This window comes from Ammospiza nelsoni, chromosome 13 (assembly GCF_027579445.1).
Source record: "Ammospiza nelsoni isolate bAmmNel1 chromosome 13, bAmmNel1.pri, whole genome shotgun sequence".
NCBI classification, from domain to species: Eukaryota; Metazoa; Chordata; class Aves; order Passeriformes; family Passerellidae; genus Ammospiza; species Ammospiza nelsoni.
The window spans coordinates 8,569,205-8,589,890 of NC_080645.1; the positions used below are offsets into that span (position 1 = coordinate 8,569,205).

Below are 20,686 nucleotides of genomic sequence, written 5' to 3' on the forward strand. Positions count from 1 at the left end.
GACTGCGCCGCGCGCACCGCCCCGCCCCGCCGCCGCGCGCCGCCCATTGGCCCGCTCCGAGGAAGAGCCGCGCTGCGCGCCCATTGGCGGAGCGGGCGGTGATTGGCGGCGCGGACGGCCAATGGGCTACGAGCGCGGCAGGCGCGGCGAGCGATGGAGCGCGGGGCCGTGCGAGCCATGGCGGCCCGGCTGGGCCTGGCCGAGCCCGCCCTGCTCAGGTACCGCCGCTCGCCCTGCCCTGCCCTGCCCGCAGCCCCCTCCGCGCTGATCCCGCCGGGCCCGGCACCGCAGCAGCGCCCGCCTTGGCTCCTGTGGATGCGCTGGAAGCCCCGGAGCCGCGGGCTGGGTGAAGCGTTGCCGGCCCTGCCCTGCAGAGCTGCTGCTGCTGCTGCTCAGCATCAGGGCAGGGCGGCCGTGCCCCCTCAGCACCCCGGGCTCTCAGGCTGTGCTGCAGCCGGACTGCCGAACCTAGGCTCGGCTCTTGCGGGACATTGTGTCTCGTAGCTGTGTTCCTGACGAGGGCTTTGCGTTCTGGATGTTTTGCAGAAAAGCCGAGGAGTATCTGCGGCTGTCGCAGGTGAAGTGCACGGGGTTAATGGCTCAAATGACGGCGACGAGCAGTGCTGTGATGTGCCTGGACCTGGCGGCGGCTTTCATGAAACAACCGGTTGACAAAGTAAGGCAGTGTGACTGGGCGGCTGCTGCATTTTGCCTGACTCCACAAAACCGCTGTTCTCTAGTGTGTGCTGGGAACAGAAATGGGAAATAATAACTAACTTTCCCCTAAATCCCACAGTTTGCTGTGGTAAACCTTTCACTGTTCAGTTTGAAACAGTGAAAATTGAGATCAGTATCATAGTCCCTTCACTAACTGAGCTTGCTTTGGTATAACATCAACTGAATTTGAACTCTTGTAGTAACAAATAGATTACCAACAAGGATGTTAAATTTAGGATCTGCCTCTTTTACTGTGGGAAGAAAGCAGCTGCTCTAAGAAATCTCTTACTATAGGGGTACCTGTAAACCTTCATCTGTAAATCTGCCAGGTGAACAATACTGAGCTGTCAAAATAATGCCTGGTATAACCTATTCATGGTTGTCCATTTACAGCAGAGGAGAATTTAATTGGACCTGACTCCATGAAAGTGTTGCTCATGTCTTCAAACCAGGCTTTGGTAATTTTGTCACTAATTACCTTGTGATAAAGGGGTCATGTCACGAATGGAAATGTCAAACCTTACTTCCAGCGAAACAGCCTAAAAATATCACTGCATTAAAAGATGTGGCATTACTAGGTGGTTAATCTTTCTGTGTGCAGTGAAAACATAAATTATTCATTGCACAAATTTGCTTAATGTAGCTACTGAACTTAATGGTTGTGTTGGTTGCCTGATTAAGATGTCAGAAAGGACTCTTGCTAATTCTTGGGGCTTGTCTTTGTCTTCTTGACAGAGCTATTGTGTCAAACTCTCTGGTTTGAACAAGACCACCTACCAGAGCTCCATGAAGTCTTTGGAGTGTTTGCTTGGGGTGAACCAAAGGCTGGGGATGCGAGACTTGGCTGTGCAGTTCTGCTGCTCAGAGGCAGTGACCATGGCTTCAGAGATCCTGCAGAGGTGAGGAAGCTCTTGTGGGCACACTGGGAACCACAAGCAGGGTTCTTAGCTCTTCAGTTGTGTAAAGAGCTTGAGTTTGGAAGGGCCAGATATCTCCTACTGATTGGAGCACTGAGGTGAGTTTTCAGCACTGAAAATCCAGCCATGAGCTGGGCCACTTTTTAGAATATCTGTTAGAAAGATTTAGTCTGTGAATCTCAGCAACTGATTGTCCAACTAGGAATTTTTCAGCTGGGAATAGTGTAAAAAATATAGGACTCTAAATCTCTGTATTTGCCCATAGCATCACACTGTCATCCATTTAACTGCTGATCATGGCACAGTTCAGAAGTAATGCTCAGTAGAAATAAATCCTCCCTTTTGGGGATAGACATCTCTTAAAATACACATCACTCTACTGTAAAACCAATAGCTAGAACACTTCAGTGGAGATTCAGCAGAGTTAACTAAAATTTCCCATTCTGTAATATCTGCTTTGAGCAGAGCAGTCCCTGAAGAGCTCAGTGCTGTCCCCTTGATAGCACATGTTTAATGCTGTCAGGTCAGTGCACAAAGGCTCTGCCTGCTTGGTGGCACTTAATACAAACTGGGAAAAAGTAGCCTGGGGCAGGTGGACAATAAAAAATGACATTTTTCAGTGCTGCATATCCACTTTGTCATTTTCCATTTATAAGCCTTTCTCTCTGTAACATTCCAGGGAACAAAGAAACTGTAATGCTGCCTTCTACTGTAGGATGGATTTATGGCAAGCATCTCACTGTAAATTTTAAGATATTAGGGAGAGCTGAAAGTGCTGTGTGGATCAGGAGCACAAGAAGTAGATTTTAGTGACATGCCTTGCTCCAGATCCCCAGTTTAAAACACCTGTAATTCCAGAAGAGGAGGCAATCCCAACCCCCTTCTTTCCCTCACCTGTTTGCTCCTCTCAGCCAGTAGCATCTGTTTCTGCTTGAGTCTTGAGTGGGTTGCAGAGGCCCAGGTGGCCCAGCAGACCTGTTCTGAGTGACAGAGGGATTTGAGAGCTTCATGTGAGGCAAATGCCCCAGTGTCCCTTGCTGTTCCCAGGTACGAGTGCAGCCTCTCGGAAGCACAGCGAGCAGACCTGGATTTCTCCAAGCCCCTGTTTGTAACAGCTGCTCTGTGCACTGCATGCAGGTGAGTGCAGCCCAGAGACCTTCTGGTGAAATGAAATACCTGCTGACACACCATCCACTGCAGCAGCTCATTCACTCAGGGTCTTGCTTAGCACGTCCTGCTGCCCTGCTCCTGCAAAGCTGGAGCAAACCAGGCCTTTCCTCATAGTGAAGTCTTCAAAGTGCACTGCACAAAGCAAAAACTTACATGGCTTCTGGTGAAATACTGCTCAAGGTGCAAGAAGGGCTTCTCAGCACCAAGAAGCTGCCATTCTGAAGAAGGAAAAGCCCCAAGAGCTACACCATCCCATCCTGAAGGTGCTGTAGCATTTGGGAGGTGGCTCTGAGAGCTGTAGGCCCATGTCAGCTGAGAGGTGTGTGACTCAGCCAGCACTTGGGAAGAATTTGCTGGTATACAAAGATGTTCCTCCCTCAGCATTACACCTTGTGACAGTCTTATTCAGAGTACAGGTGCTGTGTAGTTGCACAGCTCCTCACAAGGGCTCTCTTGACACATTCAGTCACATTCAGCTCTTTGTTGCAGTGGCATTTTGTCCTGGGTTCCCTGTACCTTTTCCTAAAACAATTCCTTATGTAAGTTCAGCTCACCCTGAGTTTCAGTTGAGCTGCATTGACTGAGTAGTGCAGGGGTCTGGTTTTTAACCAGATTTGTTTCTGAGTAACACAAGGATAGGTGGGACAAAAAGTCAGGCCTGCCTTCCTCATTCTCACAGGCAGTGTGAGTACAGTAATTACCACCTCACCTAAGTGATAGTTGCTGAAGTCTTGCTTTGTACAGAGGTAACTTTCTCTTGTAGGTGTTTGAAGCTAAAAGTGGACAAAACTAAAATGGTGGCTACATCTGGAGTGAAAAAAGCAATATTTGACCGGCTGTGCAGTCAGCTGGAGAAGATAAGCCAGCAGCTCAGCAGTAAGTTTTTGCCTTTGGCCTCAGTACCCCATCCTGTTCCACCGGTGATTTCAGTCTGATCACTTTCAGCTGTCCCCCTCCAGCCAAATCTGCCCATCCATTCCATTCCAACATGTTTCCTGCAGCCCAGTTCCACTCCCAGTCCTTGCTTCTGGAGAAGTTGCCATAGCTTAACAAGAACAAAACTAGGGGAAAAGTGGCAAGGACAAAAATAATATTTTCCTCTCTTCTCAAATGCTCACTGCTCTTTCCTGTCTTTCCTGCTGCAATTTATTCCTTGCTTCTCCCATACTACCTGACCTATCTTGGATTCCTCCCTCTTGCCTGGTTTCTGCATCCTGTTAACATGGCAACCTGGCACACAAATTATCACAAACATCTCAGGCTGACTCACTCCTGTGCTTTCCTTTCCCCCACTGCAAGATTAACAAGCAGAAGCCTTGCTGCTCTGCTACCAACTCAGCCATTCCCTGGCACCACCCCTCCTCATACACTGGGCAGATGTCAGGAATATTTCTTGTCCATTGTTGAGCCTGCAGCTCTCTCTGCTCCCTTTTGTGGGGGAGAAATACAGTATGTGCCGTAATGTCCTTGTATTTCTGCCGCCTCCTCTTTCTCCTTTTCTTTTCCCAGGCTTTCATTTTTTACTTTCCCACTGAAAGTTATCCTCTCTCACTGTGTCTTCATACCCTGACGTTTCCTGCAACATGCTGCCTGAATCTACCCCAAAAGCTGCTACTTTCTCATAGGCATGTGCCATATAAACCCCCAAAGATTACCCAGCACTAAAACAACTAAAGAGAGCTGGGAATTTCCAGAAGAATTCAGGGAAGAGTGCATCTGTACACCTGCACAGCCTCCTGCCTGTTGTGGGTATCTATGAAAATAGTGGGAATGGAATAGAAGGGAAAGAAATAATTGGTAATCCTGCCTGAGTGACCTGGAAGGGTAGCAGCGTGGTTTGGGGCAATGAACATGGTGGATCATTGTGGTTACCAGTGCAGCAGCCTGCTAATTAAAGCAGCCAGTCAGTCCATGCCATACTTGAAGTGCTGGCACCTCTTGTAGAGCTTGAGCATCAGTCAGGACCAGGGAACTGCTCTGACTGGACAACAGTACTTGTGGAAGGTGGCACTGCTGTCCAAGATTCACATTTAAGCCACCCTTGGAGCCCCAAATACCATTCAAATCAAAGCAACTTATTGTTTTTTTAGAGGCTGTTCCAGTGGCTGCAGAGACACCTGAGAGCTTGCAGAGCACCCTGCAGCAGTGTGAGCAGGAGGATGGTAAGTTGTGTTTAGCTGTGAGTGACAATCACCTCACTGGGTGGTTCTGAGCTCTCCTGCTGCCCATGTTGCAGCTGTGTGATGGGCCATGGTGCTCTCAGTCCTGCAGACCTCTGTGGAGCACAGAGAGCTGGCAGCAGGACACAGGGGTTTATCCTGGATAGGCCCAGTGGAATGAAGGACAGCTGCTCTGTTCAGACACACAGGTGACTGTCCCTGCAGGTGAGGGGAGCAGCACCCACAGGATCAGACAGCACAGGGACAGCTGTGCTGTCCTTCCTGCTGTCTGTCCCTGTGCTCACTGCCTGCTGTCCCCAGCAGCATGCTGCCCATGATGGCCTCTCCTGAGCTTTCTTGTTTCCTCACAGGCTCTGAAGAGGATGAGGAACTGCCATGTAAACAGCCAAAGACTGAAACAAATCAGGACTATGAGGAATGGAAAAAGAAAATCCTGGAAAATGCTGCTAAGGCACAAGAGACAAGGAGTAGTGACTCTGTAATGCCACCCAGTAATGTAACTGCTGCTTGCTCTTGACTTTAACTCTCCCTCTGCTCTAACAAGAGATCCAGTAGCATGTGAATGATGGCTGCCTGGCAGACAGCTGATTTTATTTAGGTTTTAAGTATTTAAGAATGTTATTTTTAATAAATGACACCATGGAGTGGTGGGATTTTACAGGAAGTGTGTGTGACTGCTCACAGGCATTAGGGGTAGAATAGCTTCCTTCTGTGGCTGCAAGAAGCAGATAAGATTCTAATGCTACTTCCAGTGTAAATAAGTTATAAGTTACAGGCCCTTGGGCCCCTGCCTGGAAGCAGTCAGTGAAACAAGAGGAAGGGGACTAACAGTGCCTTGTTAAACTGCAAAGCCAGCAGAGAAATAAAGCCTTATTTTTTAGGTTTTTTTGGGTTTTTAAATAAATATTGTTCAGTCAATGAATTTGATTTATTTTCTTGTGTATAGGAATGAAATCTCTTGTGCTTTTGTAAGGGGTCCCAAATATTCCAAGAAACAACAAAAGTACTGGAAAGAAAAGCTTTGTATTATGACATCATCTTGGCACAGGTACTTGGAATGCAAAATAAGAAACATGGAGATGTCTGTGCCTTAAGAGTGAAGATATCCAGAGGAAAAGGATGTTGACTGGGCAACAGATTTTTTGTGTCTCACAGTCATATGCTTAGAGAAGAGGCCTTTGTTCCATTTCTCTGGCATGTTTTCTGCCTGGCCTGTATCTCTGGACCCACCCAGAAATACTTTCAGGTTTGTTTGGCAGCAGGGCTTAAACCAATGCTGATGAATATTCTTGTTCCACTTGCATGAAATTTATTAGTATTAATTCAGAAATATACAGAGCAATGAATACAATGACATTCAGCATGCAGAAACACTGTGGAAGGAAAACATGAACAAAAGTGGGCCTTCATAGAAGGTGATAAATTATCAAGATTCTTCTCTGTCCCAATTCTGGAAATGCTGCAAATAAAGTCAGGACTATGCAAAGTGAGAAGCACTTGAGTGGAAAAAATAGCTAGACCAGAGTAATGCAGTCTTACAAACCTCATCATTAGCAACCAACACTTCTGCAAAGTCAAGGGGTGTCAAAGTCCATAAAGTTCAAAGGAACTTCACAGATGCCTTTGCTGGAAAGCTACTTTTAGTAATACTAGTTTCCGTTTTTCCTAAGAGCCCATCCAGTTCACACTGAGTTGCAAAATCCAGAACAGGAAACCACAGGTTTAATAAATAATATTGTACTTTTATCTGAGAGATTCTAAGTGGCTCTCACTCTATGCATAAGAAAAGAGTTTAAAATCCAAAATAAGTTAATATTGTGAAGAAGCAGTTTATTGTTCAAGAGCTAAATGAGGGGGAAAAAAGGGCTTCAACCTCCTAACTGGACTAAAGGCACAGTCTGGCAACACACTGTTTCCCTGTCACTGAACCTATCAGAAATGAAACCTGTTTTGCATGTCATACCATACCAGCTTCTCATACTGCATTAAAATTTCCAGAGAGGAGAAACAAATCCTCAAACTAGAACTTAGCAGTTTAAGTGCTGCAGTCATGGACAATGAACAGCACTTACAAGTTTTAAAAACATAAAATCTCTGTAACTCTCCTCTTTTCTGTACAACATGAGGTCTTTTTGCATAGACCCAACAGTTATTAGGTGATTTGTATGCATGGCAGTTTCACACATCTCCTTCCAGAAGTTCAATCAATTCAACTTGCCCTAAGAAACAGCAGCAATGGACTGACTTAAGTTACCTCAAACCAGGGTTCCTCACAGTTCCTAACTATGCAGTGATTATTTTTTAAAGGAGAGAATAGAATAATAAAAAACCAAAACAACAAACCAAAACCACCCAAGCTGGAGTTGCACTTAAGCATCTTCATGTTGTGGGGAAATTACCTTTTGGAAAGAAATATAGAAGAAAACAATGTCTGTGTCTTTTGTTTAAGTAACAAACACCTGAGGGACAAGTTGTGCCACTGTGTAGCAGTTCTCTAAAGCTGGTAACTCACAAACATCAGTCAGTAAAAAGTCTTTAGAGATCCCATGCTTGGTGTGAGAGACCAGAAAACTGCCAGGGGTTTTCTGCTATAAACACACCAACAATACTCTGCAGAGCCAAAGCCTTCAGCAAGAAGTCAGCCCCAGTAACAGCCACGTTTTTCCACCACTCTATAGAACAACTAAAAACTTGTAAAAGCAAACAAAAAAAAAGCTTTTGCTTTTAGAAATCCTGTGTTTCTTCCTTAAGGTTCTTCTGGAGCCACAGCACTAACACACAAAATAATTGAGGAAGACAGTCCCAAAACCTTAGGTTATAAAACAGGGATAGAAATGTTTGGAGACACTGAGTCCTCCTTCCATGGCCTCATGTCCATCTCCAGGAGTGGAGGAGGTTCACACAAGCTCATGCAAGCTTGACAGACATACTCTGAAATCTCTTCAGCCTGTTAGCAGCAGCCACCACATAAAAGTGTTTCTGTGAACAGAACAGAACAGTCCAAGTGTGAGTGAAACCAAGGCAAAGGAACTTTTCTGCAGCTGCCAGGGATTTCTCTTCCTGGTAAATCCATTTTCCTGTAGTGACCCAAGCTTGTGTGGGCTGCAGTGGTTCCTGCACAGCACTGTGAAGTTCTGCAGTGTTATTATAAATTGTAAATTGTACAGGGATAGGTCTTTAAATTGTGTCATCTTTAAAATGCAAGTGCAGAAGTTTGCCAGCAAGCACTTGCAGTGCAGGACTGAAAGAAGTGCAAGTTGCATTTCCTTGGCAAGGAAATGCAACTCCCCAGTGACAGAAGAGAAGGAAATTATCCTGAGTTTGCCTCACAATTCCACATGCTTCCTTCTAAAAAGATCACTGTGTTCACCTTTTAGGATCAATTACCTACAATCAAATAGAGACTCAAACACAAATTATTACCTATCACTTCATAAAAACTTAGTTCAGAAGGAGTCTAGGGTTATCAGCAAGATCCTGCAGAGTTCTCTCCATGGGTTTAAGCCTAGGTTTCTTTCCTCTCTCCCACACTCCCATTTTGCAGTGGGAGGCACAAACTGCCTTAAGTTACATCCCCACTCCTTAGTGACAACAGATCAATGCAGCTGCTAGCAATGGAAAAGTGTTAAGACAATGAAATTTTAACATAAAGTAGCATCTGAAGCCTCTGAACATGTAGAAAGAAAGATGTAAAAAACTTCTAAACACCAATCAGCGTGAAAATTGAAACCAAACTTACAAGAAATAGAAGCATGACCAAACACCTCATTTACAGGTAAAAACAGACCTCATAACTAGTACTCACAGCCAAGGAACCTGTGGGCACCAGGGAGCCACCACACCGGAGGGAATGGCTGTGCCTGCGGTGTGATTTCCCTGTGGAAGCAGAATTATTTACCTTCCATTTCCTGTGGGCCATGTAGCTCTGCAGCAGCAGCTGGGACTTGAGGCGGAGCTTGCACTGCTGGGCCTTGGCGGGGAGGTCCGAGAGCCACTGGTGCTTCAGGCACTGCGTGGCGCTCATCCGGCAGCTGCGGGGAGAGAGACAGAGCTCCGTGAGAGCCCGGCCGGCCCTCTGCTCCCCTCCTCAGCACCCCGAGAGCTCCGTGAAACCCGGCCCTGTACTGCCCAGAGCTCCGTGAGACCCGGCCCTCTGCTGCCCAGAGCTCCGTCAGAGCCCGGCCCTTTGCTCCCCGAGAGCTCCGTGGGACCCGGCCCTCTGCTCCCTGAGAGCCCGGCCCTCTGCTCCCCTCCTCAGGGCCCCGGGCTCCTCTTTGTTAGTGTCCTAGGGTGACGTTCTGATGCTTGTATCCCCATCCGTGCGTTCTGTTTATGCTGGATATCATGTTCTGTGCCTCCAAGACTGGCTCTGAAGAGTGAAAGTTTTGGTTTTCTTATCAGCCGCTCCCCCACGGCTGGCGGGACACAGACGGGACAGTACATGGTGCTGCTTTTGCTTTTCGCTTTGCTCTTGCTTCTGCTTTGCTCCTGCTCTGCTCTCGCTTTTTGCTTCTGCTCATTAGTCAGTGGCTAAGCAGTCCAAATTTCCCCCTGGACTGTTTCTCCTTTCCCTTTTTTTGGACCTGGGTCCTGGGAACACCGAGAGTTTGCACCGTGTGGCTGCAGCAGCTGCCCCAGCACAGGACGGACTGATAACAGAGTGACCACCCCCAGGAGAGACTTTCTGAATTTGTCATCTTTTTCAGAGCAATGACAGAGTGGTGCCATCCGGCATTGTTCATTTTGTGTGCTGGGGGGTGCTGTTCCTATTAAATGAACAGGTTCTTTCCACTTCTCTCTGAGGAATCCTTCCCAAACCGGCTGGGGGAAGGGGCCGTGTAGGTTTGCTTTCTGGAGGGGCCCCATTTTGGGGGTTTTCTCCCAAATTTGCCCTAAACCAGGACAGTTAGGGATAAAGAAACTGCCCCGAATGAACGAACACGGTACAATGCCCGTGCCCGGATCCTGACAGCATCCTGCGCTCTCCAGCAGGAGGGGTGAGCGGGATGAAGGACTGACTGCTGCTGGCTCGGCAGTGCCTCGCTGCAGCTGGGCTTAGGTTAATGTATCACTTTGTTATGCAAATTCAGAACTTTGCTAACAGAAAAGTAACATTTGTGGTGTTATCTGTCTGTCCTGACAGCACTAGCTGTGCCTCGTAGTTAAAAAGCATATTCTGTGCCTCATATTTAAAAAGCACTGTTGTCTATTCACCCTAAACTTGGATCAAGTTAAGCATACTTTAATATCCTGACATCCAACAATGGGCCCAAATGCCACAGCCTATCCTAAAAGGTTTGGGAAGTATATGGTAATAGAGGAAATCTTAAGGTAGAGCTGTTGAGAACAAAGTTTAATTTGCCTTTTTTCAAATCAAAAGCCTATGTCTAACTCCTGAGCTCTGAGCTGGTGAAAAGACAATTCCTGCCCGCCCAGCCTGATTTCAGCAGTCAGGGAGGGAGGGGCTGCAGGTCCTGCCCAGGGCCAGAGCCAGGGTCCCAGCAGGGCAAAGGTGCCTGCAGGAGAGCAGGGGCTGCCACACACCTTGTGAACAGTGGGGCCAGCTGATCACTGCTCTGCCACTCACTGACACTCTTCTCTCACATACTCACTTCATTCACACCTCCTAACCAGACTTCGAGAGGGTGCCTCTGGACACCCTAATCCCATTGCACAGAAGAATTGAAGACTCCAAAGTTTACAGTCTCACAGCAAATCATCATTACAATCTGAGAAAAAATCCTTAGATCTCTCCTGCTGGCAATACGCTAAATTTCACTTAATTCTTTGTTTTTCATAGGAACCTATTGTTCAAAATAAAATTAGTACTAGAACTGATTTGTCTGATTTAGGTAATGATCTGGAAGCTGTTAATATTCTAAGCACTCCTTTGAATTCCCCTCAAACACACAATCTGTTTTACTGTATGCATCATTTCCTGATTTGATTAGTTTTGTATCACTACTCAGCAAGAGAAAAATTTCTGTTCTCCCAGCCAACTCCCCAGCCATGGTCTGACATCAATATGATCCTCATTCTCTGTATTGTTTCATATCTGCAATCACTTTGGATCTCAGTGGAGCTAAGAATGAGAAACCACAAGCAGAGTTAAGTCCCAAATGCTCCCTAGTATCTCCCAAAAGCCTGTAAACCACTTTAGAAGAGAACAATGCACATTTTCACAGCTGCAGCTTCCATTTATCCTCCATGGCATTCAAGAGGCATTTTTGCAATTTCTGTCAAGGCTTGTGACAGTCCAAACCAACAATAGAAATAGTTTTTGCTCAGAGAAGCAAAAGCTTTAGAGACAGATTCCTATACTGCAAATCCTTCCAGATTTCCAGTGTTCTGCCTGTATTGATGCTACTGTGAAAAGCAACTTTTTTCAGCCAGGGTACACAGACACTTTCCTTTAAAACAGGGGCTTCTAAATCACTGAGGAACGGCCCAGCAAGCCCAGAGCCAGTACACAAAAATGTCACATAGCAACTTCTCACTGTTGGCTGCAATCCAAACAACTGGCTGGTAAGAATTTAATATCACTGGTGCCACTGTTCTCACAATCAGACCCAGGTACCTTTTCTCCTTCACAAGCAGTCTGGAAATAAAGTCTTTGGCGTCCTCTGAGAGCTGCTCAAATGCTTCTGCATCAAAATCCCAGCTGCAATTGACTACATAATTCATTGTCTCAGCATCAGTCTCTCCCAGGAATGGGGACAGGCCACTAAGCCTTAAAAAAGAAAGAGGGGGTGGGGGAGAAGAGCAGTTATCATATTTATCATATGCAAGGTGTGGTTTTCCTTCTATGACTCCTCTGCTTTGTAGCTATTGTTATCTTATGGAGGGAAAAGGCTCTCAGCTATGGAGGGTTCAATTTCTCAGTCCCTGCCAGGATAAGGCAACAGTTTGGGGAAATTAATTTAGCAGTTCACTTAGGTCAGGGAGCACCATTAATAGGTCCCCAAGGAGTGGATTCAGTGAGGATTTAGGGACATCCTTCAGTGCCTTCCCAGCAAGGAAAGCTAGAGGGACTCAAGAGCTTTCCCAAACTGGGGGCCATATCCTTATGTGGCTTGAATTAAACAGAATTCTGAACAATAAATTACTTTTTACGGTTAGTCTCTAAGCCCATCTTTATTGCTTCCATCATTTATTACTTCATTCAGTTGGGTTTTGGCTAACATACAAATTTTAACCAGAAATGTATCCAGTTCACAGAAAATGTCTGTGAAAGATTCTGGGATGCAAAACAAGCCCATCAGAAGGCAGAGACTTTGGACAGACAAGCTGTCCATGGTTGCCATCCAGATGTCAGAGAAAAGTTTTTGGCCTATTCATGACAGGTCATTTCTCAGACCCATGGCCCAACACAGATCATATTAATTCTCCTGAGCAGATGCACACCAAGTGTAAGATTATAAAATGATCAGATTACAAATTTAAAAATTGATTCAAGTCCTCAAAAATTAAAATTCTCACATATTTTGGGCAACTTTTCAGAGTGAAAAAATGACCTGACCCATTTACCATCACCTTATCTAAGTAAGATGATAAGGGAGAAGAACATTTACATATTTATCAAAGGCTCATTTGCTGTTTAGAACTTTGGGCACACAGTGAGGTGCCCCTGTATGGAAAGCTTGGGAGTTTTAGCAGAATTCCTTAGGATTGGTCACAGCCAGGTGGGCTCAGGGGCTGCTGCAGCCTGGCCTGGCCTGCAGGGCCCTGGGCACTCACAGCATGTATGTGATCACACCCACGCTCCACATGTCCGTGGGGAAGGACACAAAGTCGTAGTTCACCACTTCAGGAGCCAGGAACTCCGGAGTCCCAAAATTCACCTTCAGCTTCTCACAGGGTTTGTACCTGTACCAGGAGAAGAGCCAGCCATGAGTCAGGAGCTGGGAGCTCATCCCCCAGGGAACAGCAAGGCACAGCTTTTGGGAGCCTGGCAGGGGAGCAGAGCTGAGCGCTGGCAGCCAGGGCAGCTCTGGGGAGACCTCAGGGAATATTCCATCATTGTCCCTCTGCCAGAGCAAAGCCACGAGGAAGAACAAGGACACTAAACCCTGCAAAGGGCTCCCCCAAAGAGTCGTAGCCAGACACCACAGGATGCTTTCCAGATGTTGCCCAAAACCCATTAAAAAAACAAAGCAGTTTTGACTATACAAGATTTGGAGGGCACTGGATTAGTGGGATGTCCCCAGCTACAGCTCAGGGTGAACATCTGCACCACAGATATAACTCAATATAGCTGAGGTGGGACTGAAGAGGATTATTTGGGCTCAGGAACAAGTAACAGTGACCCCATATGGGGAAAATGACCCTGTTCTTTTTGCTACTGCTAAAGAGGGAAAGGTTACAAAACTGAAGCAGTAACAATTGCCACTGATGGCAGCTGGAGCCACATCTGTGTTCTGACAGAACAAACCACTACAGCACTGCCTGGAAATCCCTTTCTCCTGGGTGATCTTGTTGCAAAACTGCCCTCCCAGTTGAAAAACCAACCAAACAAAACCCCAAACTCAATGTACTTTTTGTTTTTCTTCACCAAGTATTTTATGGAAACAAAGTCCTTGAACAGACACTTCTATACAAACACATAAATATATATGTGCATGAATGAACCAGCTTTTAGCTGAAGAAAAATCTCAAAGGATTTAGAAAATAATTAGAGAAATATTATTGTTCTTACTGTCCTAATAATAGTAGAATTAATTCCTTTTTATTCTAGGGCAATTGACCTATGCTCTCACTGCTTTTCTTTAAACTCATGCAAGCAAAATAAAAGAATGGACAAAATTTCCTATTTTTCTGAGGGTTTCCTGTTTCACATGAGATGGCTCAAACATGCTTTTTCTTTCTTTTTTTTACCTTCAATCAACTTAACTACTTGAAGAGTTTAGCAGATAATTTCTACAATTAGAACCTGCACCATGAAACCCTGCAGTCATGAAGTCTCTGGGAGCCTTCACAGAGTCCCTAGAGTAAAAGCTCTACATGGGGAATAATTTTGAGATAATTAGAACAGTAGTAAAGCTTTATTGAAGAGAAATGTTATTTGAAAAAGTAATTAGATAATTAATGCACACAGCAGAAAACTCATGCCTGCAAAAGCAAAATGCTTAACTCATTCACACAGAATTATTACAGAGCCATCAAAACACAAATCCCCACCAAAGAACTACCAGAAACATGTCAGAGGTTTGGTTTGGTGAGTTTGATTTGGTTTTGTTTTTTAATATAATTCACAATTGAACTTTCTTACCTCCTTGCTAATCCAAAGTCAATAATTTTAATCTGATTTCCTGTGTGATTTACACATAGGATGTTTTCAGGCTACAAAAAGAGAAGAGGGTATTTTGAGTTAAATGTTTGAGAGAGATATCTAGCAAAAAATAGTATAAAATTCCCTCCATAAAAAGCCACAAATACACTCCATTTTTTTTTTTCCAGTGAGAATGTTTTTCAAGGTGGGGATGGGGGGTGATGGGGTCCAGCTGTAGAACTGTCTATGAGCCAGCCTGGTTTAATGTCATTTGTGTAAGGTGCTATTTAAACAGGCAGGAAAAAACCAATTTGTATTTCTGTTTAAAAATATCCATTATTAAGGGACTATTAGGAAAACCTTGCAATTTTGCTGCAGGTTGGTTCCAGGCAGGAAAAGGTACAAACTATAGAAGATGATTGAACAGGTATTTGTACACTGTTAAAAAGGGTAGGGGAAATAGAGGGAAGACTGTGGGCGTTTCCAGCCAAGGAGGTTTTGGGTGAATTTTTTTAAAATCCATGATAAAAGGGAATTGTTTAATGCTACAGAGAATGAAAAGCTCTGATTTAAGAAAGGCAAAACCCCAGAATCCTGATGATTCCAAGCAAGCTACTGAACAGACACTGGAAAAAAAGTAATCAATCTCTAAGGCTCCATTCATTGCAGCCATTAATTCTATTCCTTTATGAAATGAGTCCATGAAATGAGAAATTACTCCCCAGTGATCAGAGACTCTGTGGTGCCTAAAGCACCGCTAAAGCACAGAGAGCACAAACAACTGACCTTCAGATCTAAGTGGAGAATGTAATGCTGGTGCAAGTAGTGGACTCCTTCACAGATCTGCTTGGTGAACAGGATGGCATCCAGCTCTGTCAGGTGGTAATTTTCATCTGTGATCCGGTCAAATAATTCCCCACCATCAAGACTAAAATTTTCACACAGAAAAGCATTAAAAACCCTAAAATCTTGCATTAGCCCAATGAATTATTTATTTCCACATTAGGAATTAGGCTCTGTAATTGAGGATCCTAACAAAACATCCAATAGAAAGTGTATCAGCAGCCTCAATGACTTCAAGAGACTTATTTCTCTTGAAATTAAGTATCAATCTAAATTCAGAAATGGCAAAGTTGGCACTAGTATTTGGGGCACACATGTCAAACCCAAACCCACATGACCTGGGGATCCTATGGGACCTGGAGAACCTACAGGGTTCTGCACTCTCACTAAAGTGTCTGTTGTTCTCTCATCTTACTAGTCATGGGAAAATAAGTCTTCAACCTACAAAATTCACTAAATGGAACTTGTCAAACTGAAAGCTGTTTCACATGAGCTGACAAGTGAACTTAATTCTGCGCAAAGGAGAAAATTACTCAGAGATAAAGCTCTGACTAGCTTTTAACCTGAAGAAATTACTTTTAAAGCACTGTTTTTTCCTTCTGAAAGTGAGATTAACTCTCTTTTAGGCTGGGAAACCGCTCACTTCTTCACAGCTAAGAATTATCCTTCCCTATTTGCTTTAGTGACCTGAGAAAACGCAGACATCTGACAATTCCTGAGATAATTTAAACTTACTATTCCATTATCAAAGTGATGTTATTTTTTGCTTCAAAAGCATCATAAAGCTGGATCAGATTCACGTGATTTAACTGGTTCATGATGTTAATTTCATTTTTTACTTCCTCCTGAAAAAAAATGACAAAGTAACAAAAAACGAGCAAAATACAATCCTTGAATTCCACCACACTAAAACAGAACTATTATTTATAAAGCCCAACAACAGCTACAGCACAGATTTCAATGGGACTGGGGGTTTAATCATGAATACAGGAGATGATGAAGAGTCCCAGCAAGCCCAAGATTTTGCAGTATTTGATGGTACCCAAGGATGGGCTGCCCCTCATGGGCAGCTGGGGGCAGTGGTGCTGGCCCTGGCAGGGAGGGCAGGCTCAGAGCTCCCAGCAGTGGGGTTACCTTCTCTTTGGCTCCTTTCACTTTGATGATTTTGGCTGCCAGGTTGAGCCCCGTCGATATTTCCGTGCACTTGTGGACCTGCCCAAAACGCCCCCTGTGGATGCCAAGGAAAAGATGGGAAAATGGGAAAGATGGGAAAGATGGGAAAGCAGCTCAGCACAGAAACCTCTCCTGGAACTATTCTTATCATGAGCAAAAATAGCCTGGGACAAAGTGAACGGGGTCGGGTGGCCAGCAGCATGGAGCTCCTCTTTCTCTCAGCTTATGAAGGATTAGGTTTATCTTTCCAGCCAGTTGTTCAGTGCTTACATTAAAATATTAAACCCCACTGGTCCTGCTGAGGTATGATGGCCTGGCCATGCTCTGGCTCCCTTCTGTAACTGGACCCCCTTGCTGTCCTTCAGGGATATGTTAGTGGGTCTATTAACAAGGATATTTCTGTCCTGATCCCAGAACTTTTTAAATGACCATAAGACCAGTAACTGTAGCCACTCCACAGCCTGCATTTCTGGCATGCTGTAAATTCTCCCCCATGTCATGTTAATGCCCCTTGGGATGATTCCTCACCACCATCTTCCCTGCTGTTGCATCACATTGCTTATACTTATTAAGCCATATTTGTATGTGGATCAATGTGTAAATCAAGCCTTCTTGTCACATAAGTAAGGATACAGGAATACAAAAGCTGAAGCAGCTGCAGACTTCCTATGAGTGAAAACTAAACATAAGGTCAAAATAATTATAACTCTTCCTTAGTTTTCTTTAATGTGCAGCTCAGCACAGAAAAAAAAATTGGAAGCTGCCTGGCCTAATGGGCTTTGTTGACTTTCAAATGTTCTGAATCTGTCTGCCTTAAGGGTACAGGTTCTTCCCACAACACTGAGGCCAGGATTATTAAAACAAATGAAAAAAACAGTCACCAGGATGGCAGTGAGGCACATGAACATGGGACTGGGGCAGAAACCATCCATCTAAGGGACATCCTTGATGCAGGAGCAGCTGTGACCACCCAAAGGGCTCCAGGATGAACCGACCCCCTGTGGCTGCAGAGAGCTGGTGTGTCCCTCCCACCCAGCCCCTGGGGGCAGCTGCAGGGCCCCCAGAGCACGGGGACAGGCACACTTACCCCCCCAGCACCTGGTGCCGGCACACGGAGTAGCTGGCGGTCACCTCGGCTTGCCGGACGCTCACGACGCGGTGCTCGAACGGGGCTGGAGGAGAGGGGCTGTCATCTGCAGGGGACACAGGCTGCTCTGACACTGCTGCACTCCCACTGCCCTGCTCCACCTCCTCACACCAGGGATTGCACCCCACGGCTGTGAGGGGCTTTCGCTGCTAAATCCCTTGTACAGACAAGGATCACAGTCCCAGAGCTGAGATCAGCATCCCACCTCCTGAACCTCCACTCTGTTTTCTTAACACACTGGACACCTTCAGGAGACCAACATTTTAGTTTATGCATTAACAGGAAGGGCCACCAGAAAATACTACCTGAAAGTTTGAAACAAATTACACTTATCTTTAAATTGTTACATGACAGCCAGAAAAACCAGCAAAAATACACAGCACTGAGGAATGAGGACAGTGATTGATAAAATCATGGGGTTCCTCTTAGCAGCAAGAATCTTGCAGTTTCCAAATTAAAGGTGCAATTATATTAGCATTACAAACACTACGTTTAGTCTGTTTGTGGTAAGCTAAATTAGTTAACTGTGATCACTTAATGTCCAAGGTTTTCTAGGGTAAAGCTTCATTAAACCCATTTTTTATGTCCCCCATTGAAAGCAATTTTATAATTAATCTCCAGGTATTTCAGGCTGCAATTTAACATGTATTCAACTCATCTCTAGCCCCTGCTCAGAAAACCAGAGCAGTCAGGTCATCTGCCCATGTCTGTACACTCTGGAACATACACACACACGTGCTGCCAGGAGAGAGCATTCCCTGAGACAAAGCAACCAAGTGTTCCCTCAGGAACCCAGAGATTCTGGCCAATAACACAACAGGCCACAACAAGAAACATTTCCTGCAGTACTTTCTGTGCTCTGGATCTCCACAGCTGCTGAAGTGTGCTTGGTTTGCACCCTCTATCTGAAGGAAGAAATGCTGCATCTAAAGAAAATTGAGTTTTTCAAAATTCTTGTACTTCTCATCACACATACACTTCATGCTATTTTATTTGAAATTATTTTTTTTCCAAAGCACACTTTAAAAAAAAAGTTACTATTAAAAGAATCTGTGAATTGTTATTCACATAGTCAAAGGTACCCAATGCAAAAAGCCCTTGAAGTGTAAGACATGGGTGTTCCACTGAGCACTGCTCCTGCTCTTGCTGTCTGTACAACAGGCAGGAATAGCAAAAATCCTCAATGTACAAGTTTCAAGAGTAGCTGTGAGCAACTTACCAATGATTTCTCCTTGAACTGGAAGAGCTCTGCCAGCTGCCAGAGACTTGGTTTTCTCTGGTGCCTCTCCTGTACCCTGCTGAGCATCATGTCTGCTTCCCCCTGCAGTCTCAGATCCCCTCCTCTCAGACTTGGTGTCTGCTGGGCATTTTTCTGCTTTTGCTGTTTCTTGATGGATTTTTACTTTTACCCCTGCATCTTTCACAGGCTCCTTTGCAGAGGTATTCGGTGAGGTTATGGGCTCACATTTTAATTCTGATTTCTCTTCAGCTTTTTCACCTGGTTTGGGCTTGCTCAGGAATGGCTTTTGCTTCCCTGTTTGAGGTGCAAGTTCATTTTGCTTATTGTCCCCTTTAACTTCTGAATCTGGCTTGGGGCTGATGTTTTTAGCAATCTGTTGAAGTTTTAATTTGTCAGGCTGCTGTTTGACTCCTTTCAAGTCTGCTGGTGTGGATTTCACTTTGGAACTTTTACCTCTGCTGTCACTTACATTTCCCTCCTTGGCCATCTCAATCTTTTCTTTCATGTCAGTCATATGTACACTGATGGATATCCTGCAGAGCAAACAGGAGACATTTGATATTGATGCAGGTGGCCAGCCTGGTTTTTGTAACTTTGTGGGGGAAGAAAAATCTGTGCATTTCCAAACCCATACATTTCTATAGTATGGATAAAACCTAACTGTACCAATCCTGCTGGGAATGACCCACAAACACTAAGGGGAGAGCACCAAAAATCATGCTGGCTCCTTCTCTGTGTCCTCCTCTCTCTACATGTCTGCCCTTCAGCTGAACAAAATGTCTCACCCTGCAAAGAGTTAATCCCACATTTGAAAACTTACTCACTTTTTGCAATTATTACAGTTGGTCTAACAAAACACCACTCAGATAGTGATTGCCTGCACAACTTACAGGCTGGTTAGCTAAATGGCTGCCTGCTCACATGGCTCTACAAATCTGATGGCTTGTGTCCTCTTCCAGCTGGCTGACCTGCACACTCAGCCATCTGGGTTTGGTCTTCTGATGGGATAGCATTCTTTCCACAGCCTTCTCTTAAAAATCTAGTTTTGATAAACTCTCTTACTCCAGCAATACTATTTTCCTTGGCATTTTAACTACTAGAAAAGTTTAATGATTTTTTCCCTCTTGTGTTGCCTAAAAAGAGTACAGGTCAGAACCAATTCTCTGTGCTCCTAAACTCCATCAGACATTTGAGTGATAATGTTTGAGTCAACTGTTACATCTCCAACTGTCATGAGCAGTCTGATTTGACCAAGGCTGAATTGAAACTTGTGAAGTTATAAAGGAGATTTTATACAATGGCAAATGAAGCCAGCTTCTGATGTCTGGGAGAGAACAGACCTCATTTTCACAAAGGTAATTGCCTCTTCCACTGGAGCAACCTCATTACAAAAGATGTTCTAAAAGAAAATGTTGCTGCTTTCTTAAAACAAGAGTGTGAAATGTCTGATTTTCTGCACCTTTAACACCCTGGTGCTGCTGTGGTGTGAGCTGGGAGAGCAGCTGAAGGCAGCTCTGAGCAAACACTTCCTCTGCTATCTAGACAAGCCTGAGCTCAGTGGGACTCTTGGGCACTTCTCCAGGCAGGGGAACACAATGTTCCTCTGATGCCTCTGTGTGGGCTTACAAACTTCATTAGAGCTGCATCCATTTCAGAGAGGTGTTTACCACCCTCATGTGACTTCTCACTCCAAACCATGACAATGCTGGGCTGCAGCTGCCCCTGGGGTTCTGCCTTCCTCTTGCCTGCTGGCCTCCCTCATCCCCAAACCAAACCTGGGGCTCAGACACCACATTTGGACCCAGGAACAATGGAGAAATTCCCCATCCAAAGTCATACATACATTTGTGGGTGTGTATGGACGAGTGTCTGTCACCCCCACACACACATATAAACCACTTTACAGCCACCCACCCACCCACCTAGAGGGGCACTGGCAGTTAAAATCTGCCACAGAAGTTCCATTTGTTGGGGTTTAGTTGGAGGGGCCTTTTGGTTGTGGGGTTTTGTTGGTTTTTGTCATGTGGGCTT

At 45.1% G+C, this 20,686-nt stretch overlaps 2 protein-coding genes across 4 annotated transcripts in view; one reads left to right on the forward strand and one right to left on the reverse strand.

The window, feature by feature from the left end:
• Positions 1 to 153: 153 nt before the first annotated feature.
• ORC6 (origin recognition complex subunit 6) lies at positions 154 to 5,906 on the forward strand. Its single transcript, XM_059481543.1, has 7 exons — positions 154 to 218; positions 547 to 676; positions 1,453 to 1,616; positions 2,682 to 2,771; positions 3,568 to 3,680; positions 4,895 to 4,966; positions 5,335 to 5,906. Exons 1-7 carry the CDS (start codon positions 154 to 156, stop codon positions 5,499 to 5,501), a joined length of 801 nt encoding a protein of 266 aa, XP_059337526.1. The 3' UTR covers positions 5,502 to 5,906.
• An 887-nt stretch (positions 5,907 to 6,793) lies between these two features.
• Positions 6,794 to 20,686, reverse strand: part of MYLK3 (myosin light chain kinase 3) — a 31,894-nt gene continuing 18,001 nt past the window's right edge. For all 3 annotated transcript variants that reach the window (XM_059481683.1, XM_059481682.1, XM_059481681.1), the window contains 10 exons: positions 18,635 to 19,188; positions 17,356 to 17,461; positions 16,230 to 16,323; positions 15,831 to 15,940; positions 15,039 to 15,180; positions 14,253 to 14,323; positions 12,722 to 12,850; positions 11,562 to 11,714; positions 8,883 to 9,015; positions 6,794 to 7,963 (listed from right to left, as the gene is read on the reverse strand). In XM_059481683.1, coding sequence (XP_059337666.1) covers positions 7,892 to 7,963; positions 8,883 to 9,015; positions 11,562 to 11,714; positions 12,722 to 12,850; positions 14,253 to 14,323; positions 15,039 to 15,180; positions 15,831 to 15,940; positions 16,230 to 16,323; positions 17,356 to 17,461; positions 18,635 to 19,188 — 1,564 coding nt within the window. In that variant the 3' untranslated portion in view covers positions 6,794 to 7,891. The remainder of the gene's footprint in view (positions 7,964 to 8,882; positions 9,016 to 11,561; positions 11,715 to 12,721; positions 12,851 to 14,252; positions 14,324 to 15,038; positions 15,181 to 15,830; positions 15,941 to 16,229; positions 16,324 to 17,355; positions 17,462 to 18,634; positions 19,189 to 20,686) is intronic.

Excerpts from the sequence above, each read along its gene's own strand:
- ORC6 (XM_059481543.1), top strand. The coding sequence starts at position 154 with ATGGAGCGCGGGGCCGTGCGAGCCATGGCGGCCCGGCTGGGCCTGGCC. Across the intron at positions 677-1,452 it reads TGAAACAACCGGTTGACAAA|AGCTATTGTGTCAAACTCTC; the intron begins GTAAGGCAGTGT and ends TCTTCTTGACAG. Across the intron at positions 4,967-5,334 it reads GCAGTGTGAGCAGGAGGATG|GCTCTGAAGAGGATGAGGAA; the intron begins GTAAGTTGTGTT and ends GTTTCCTCACAG.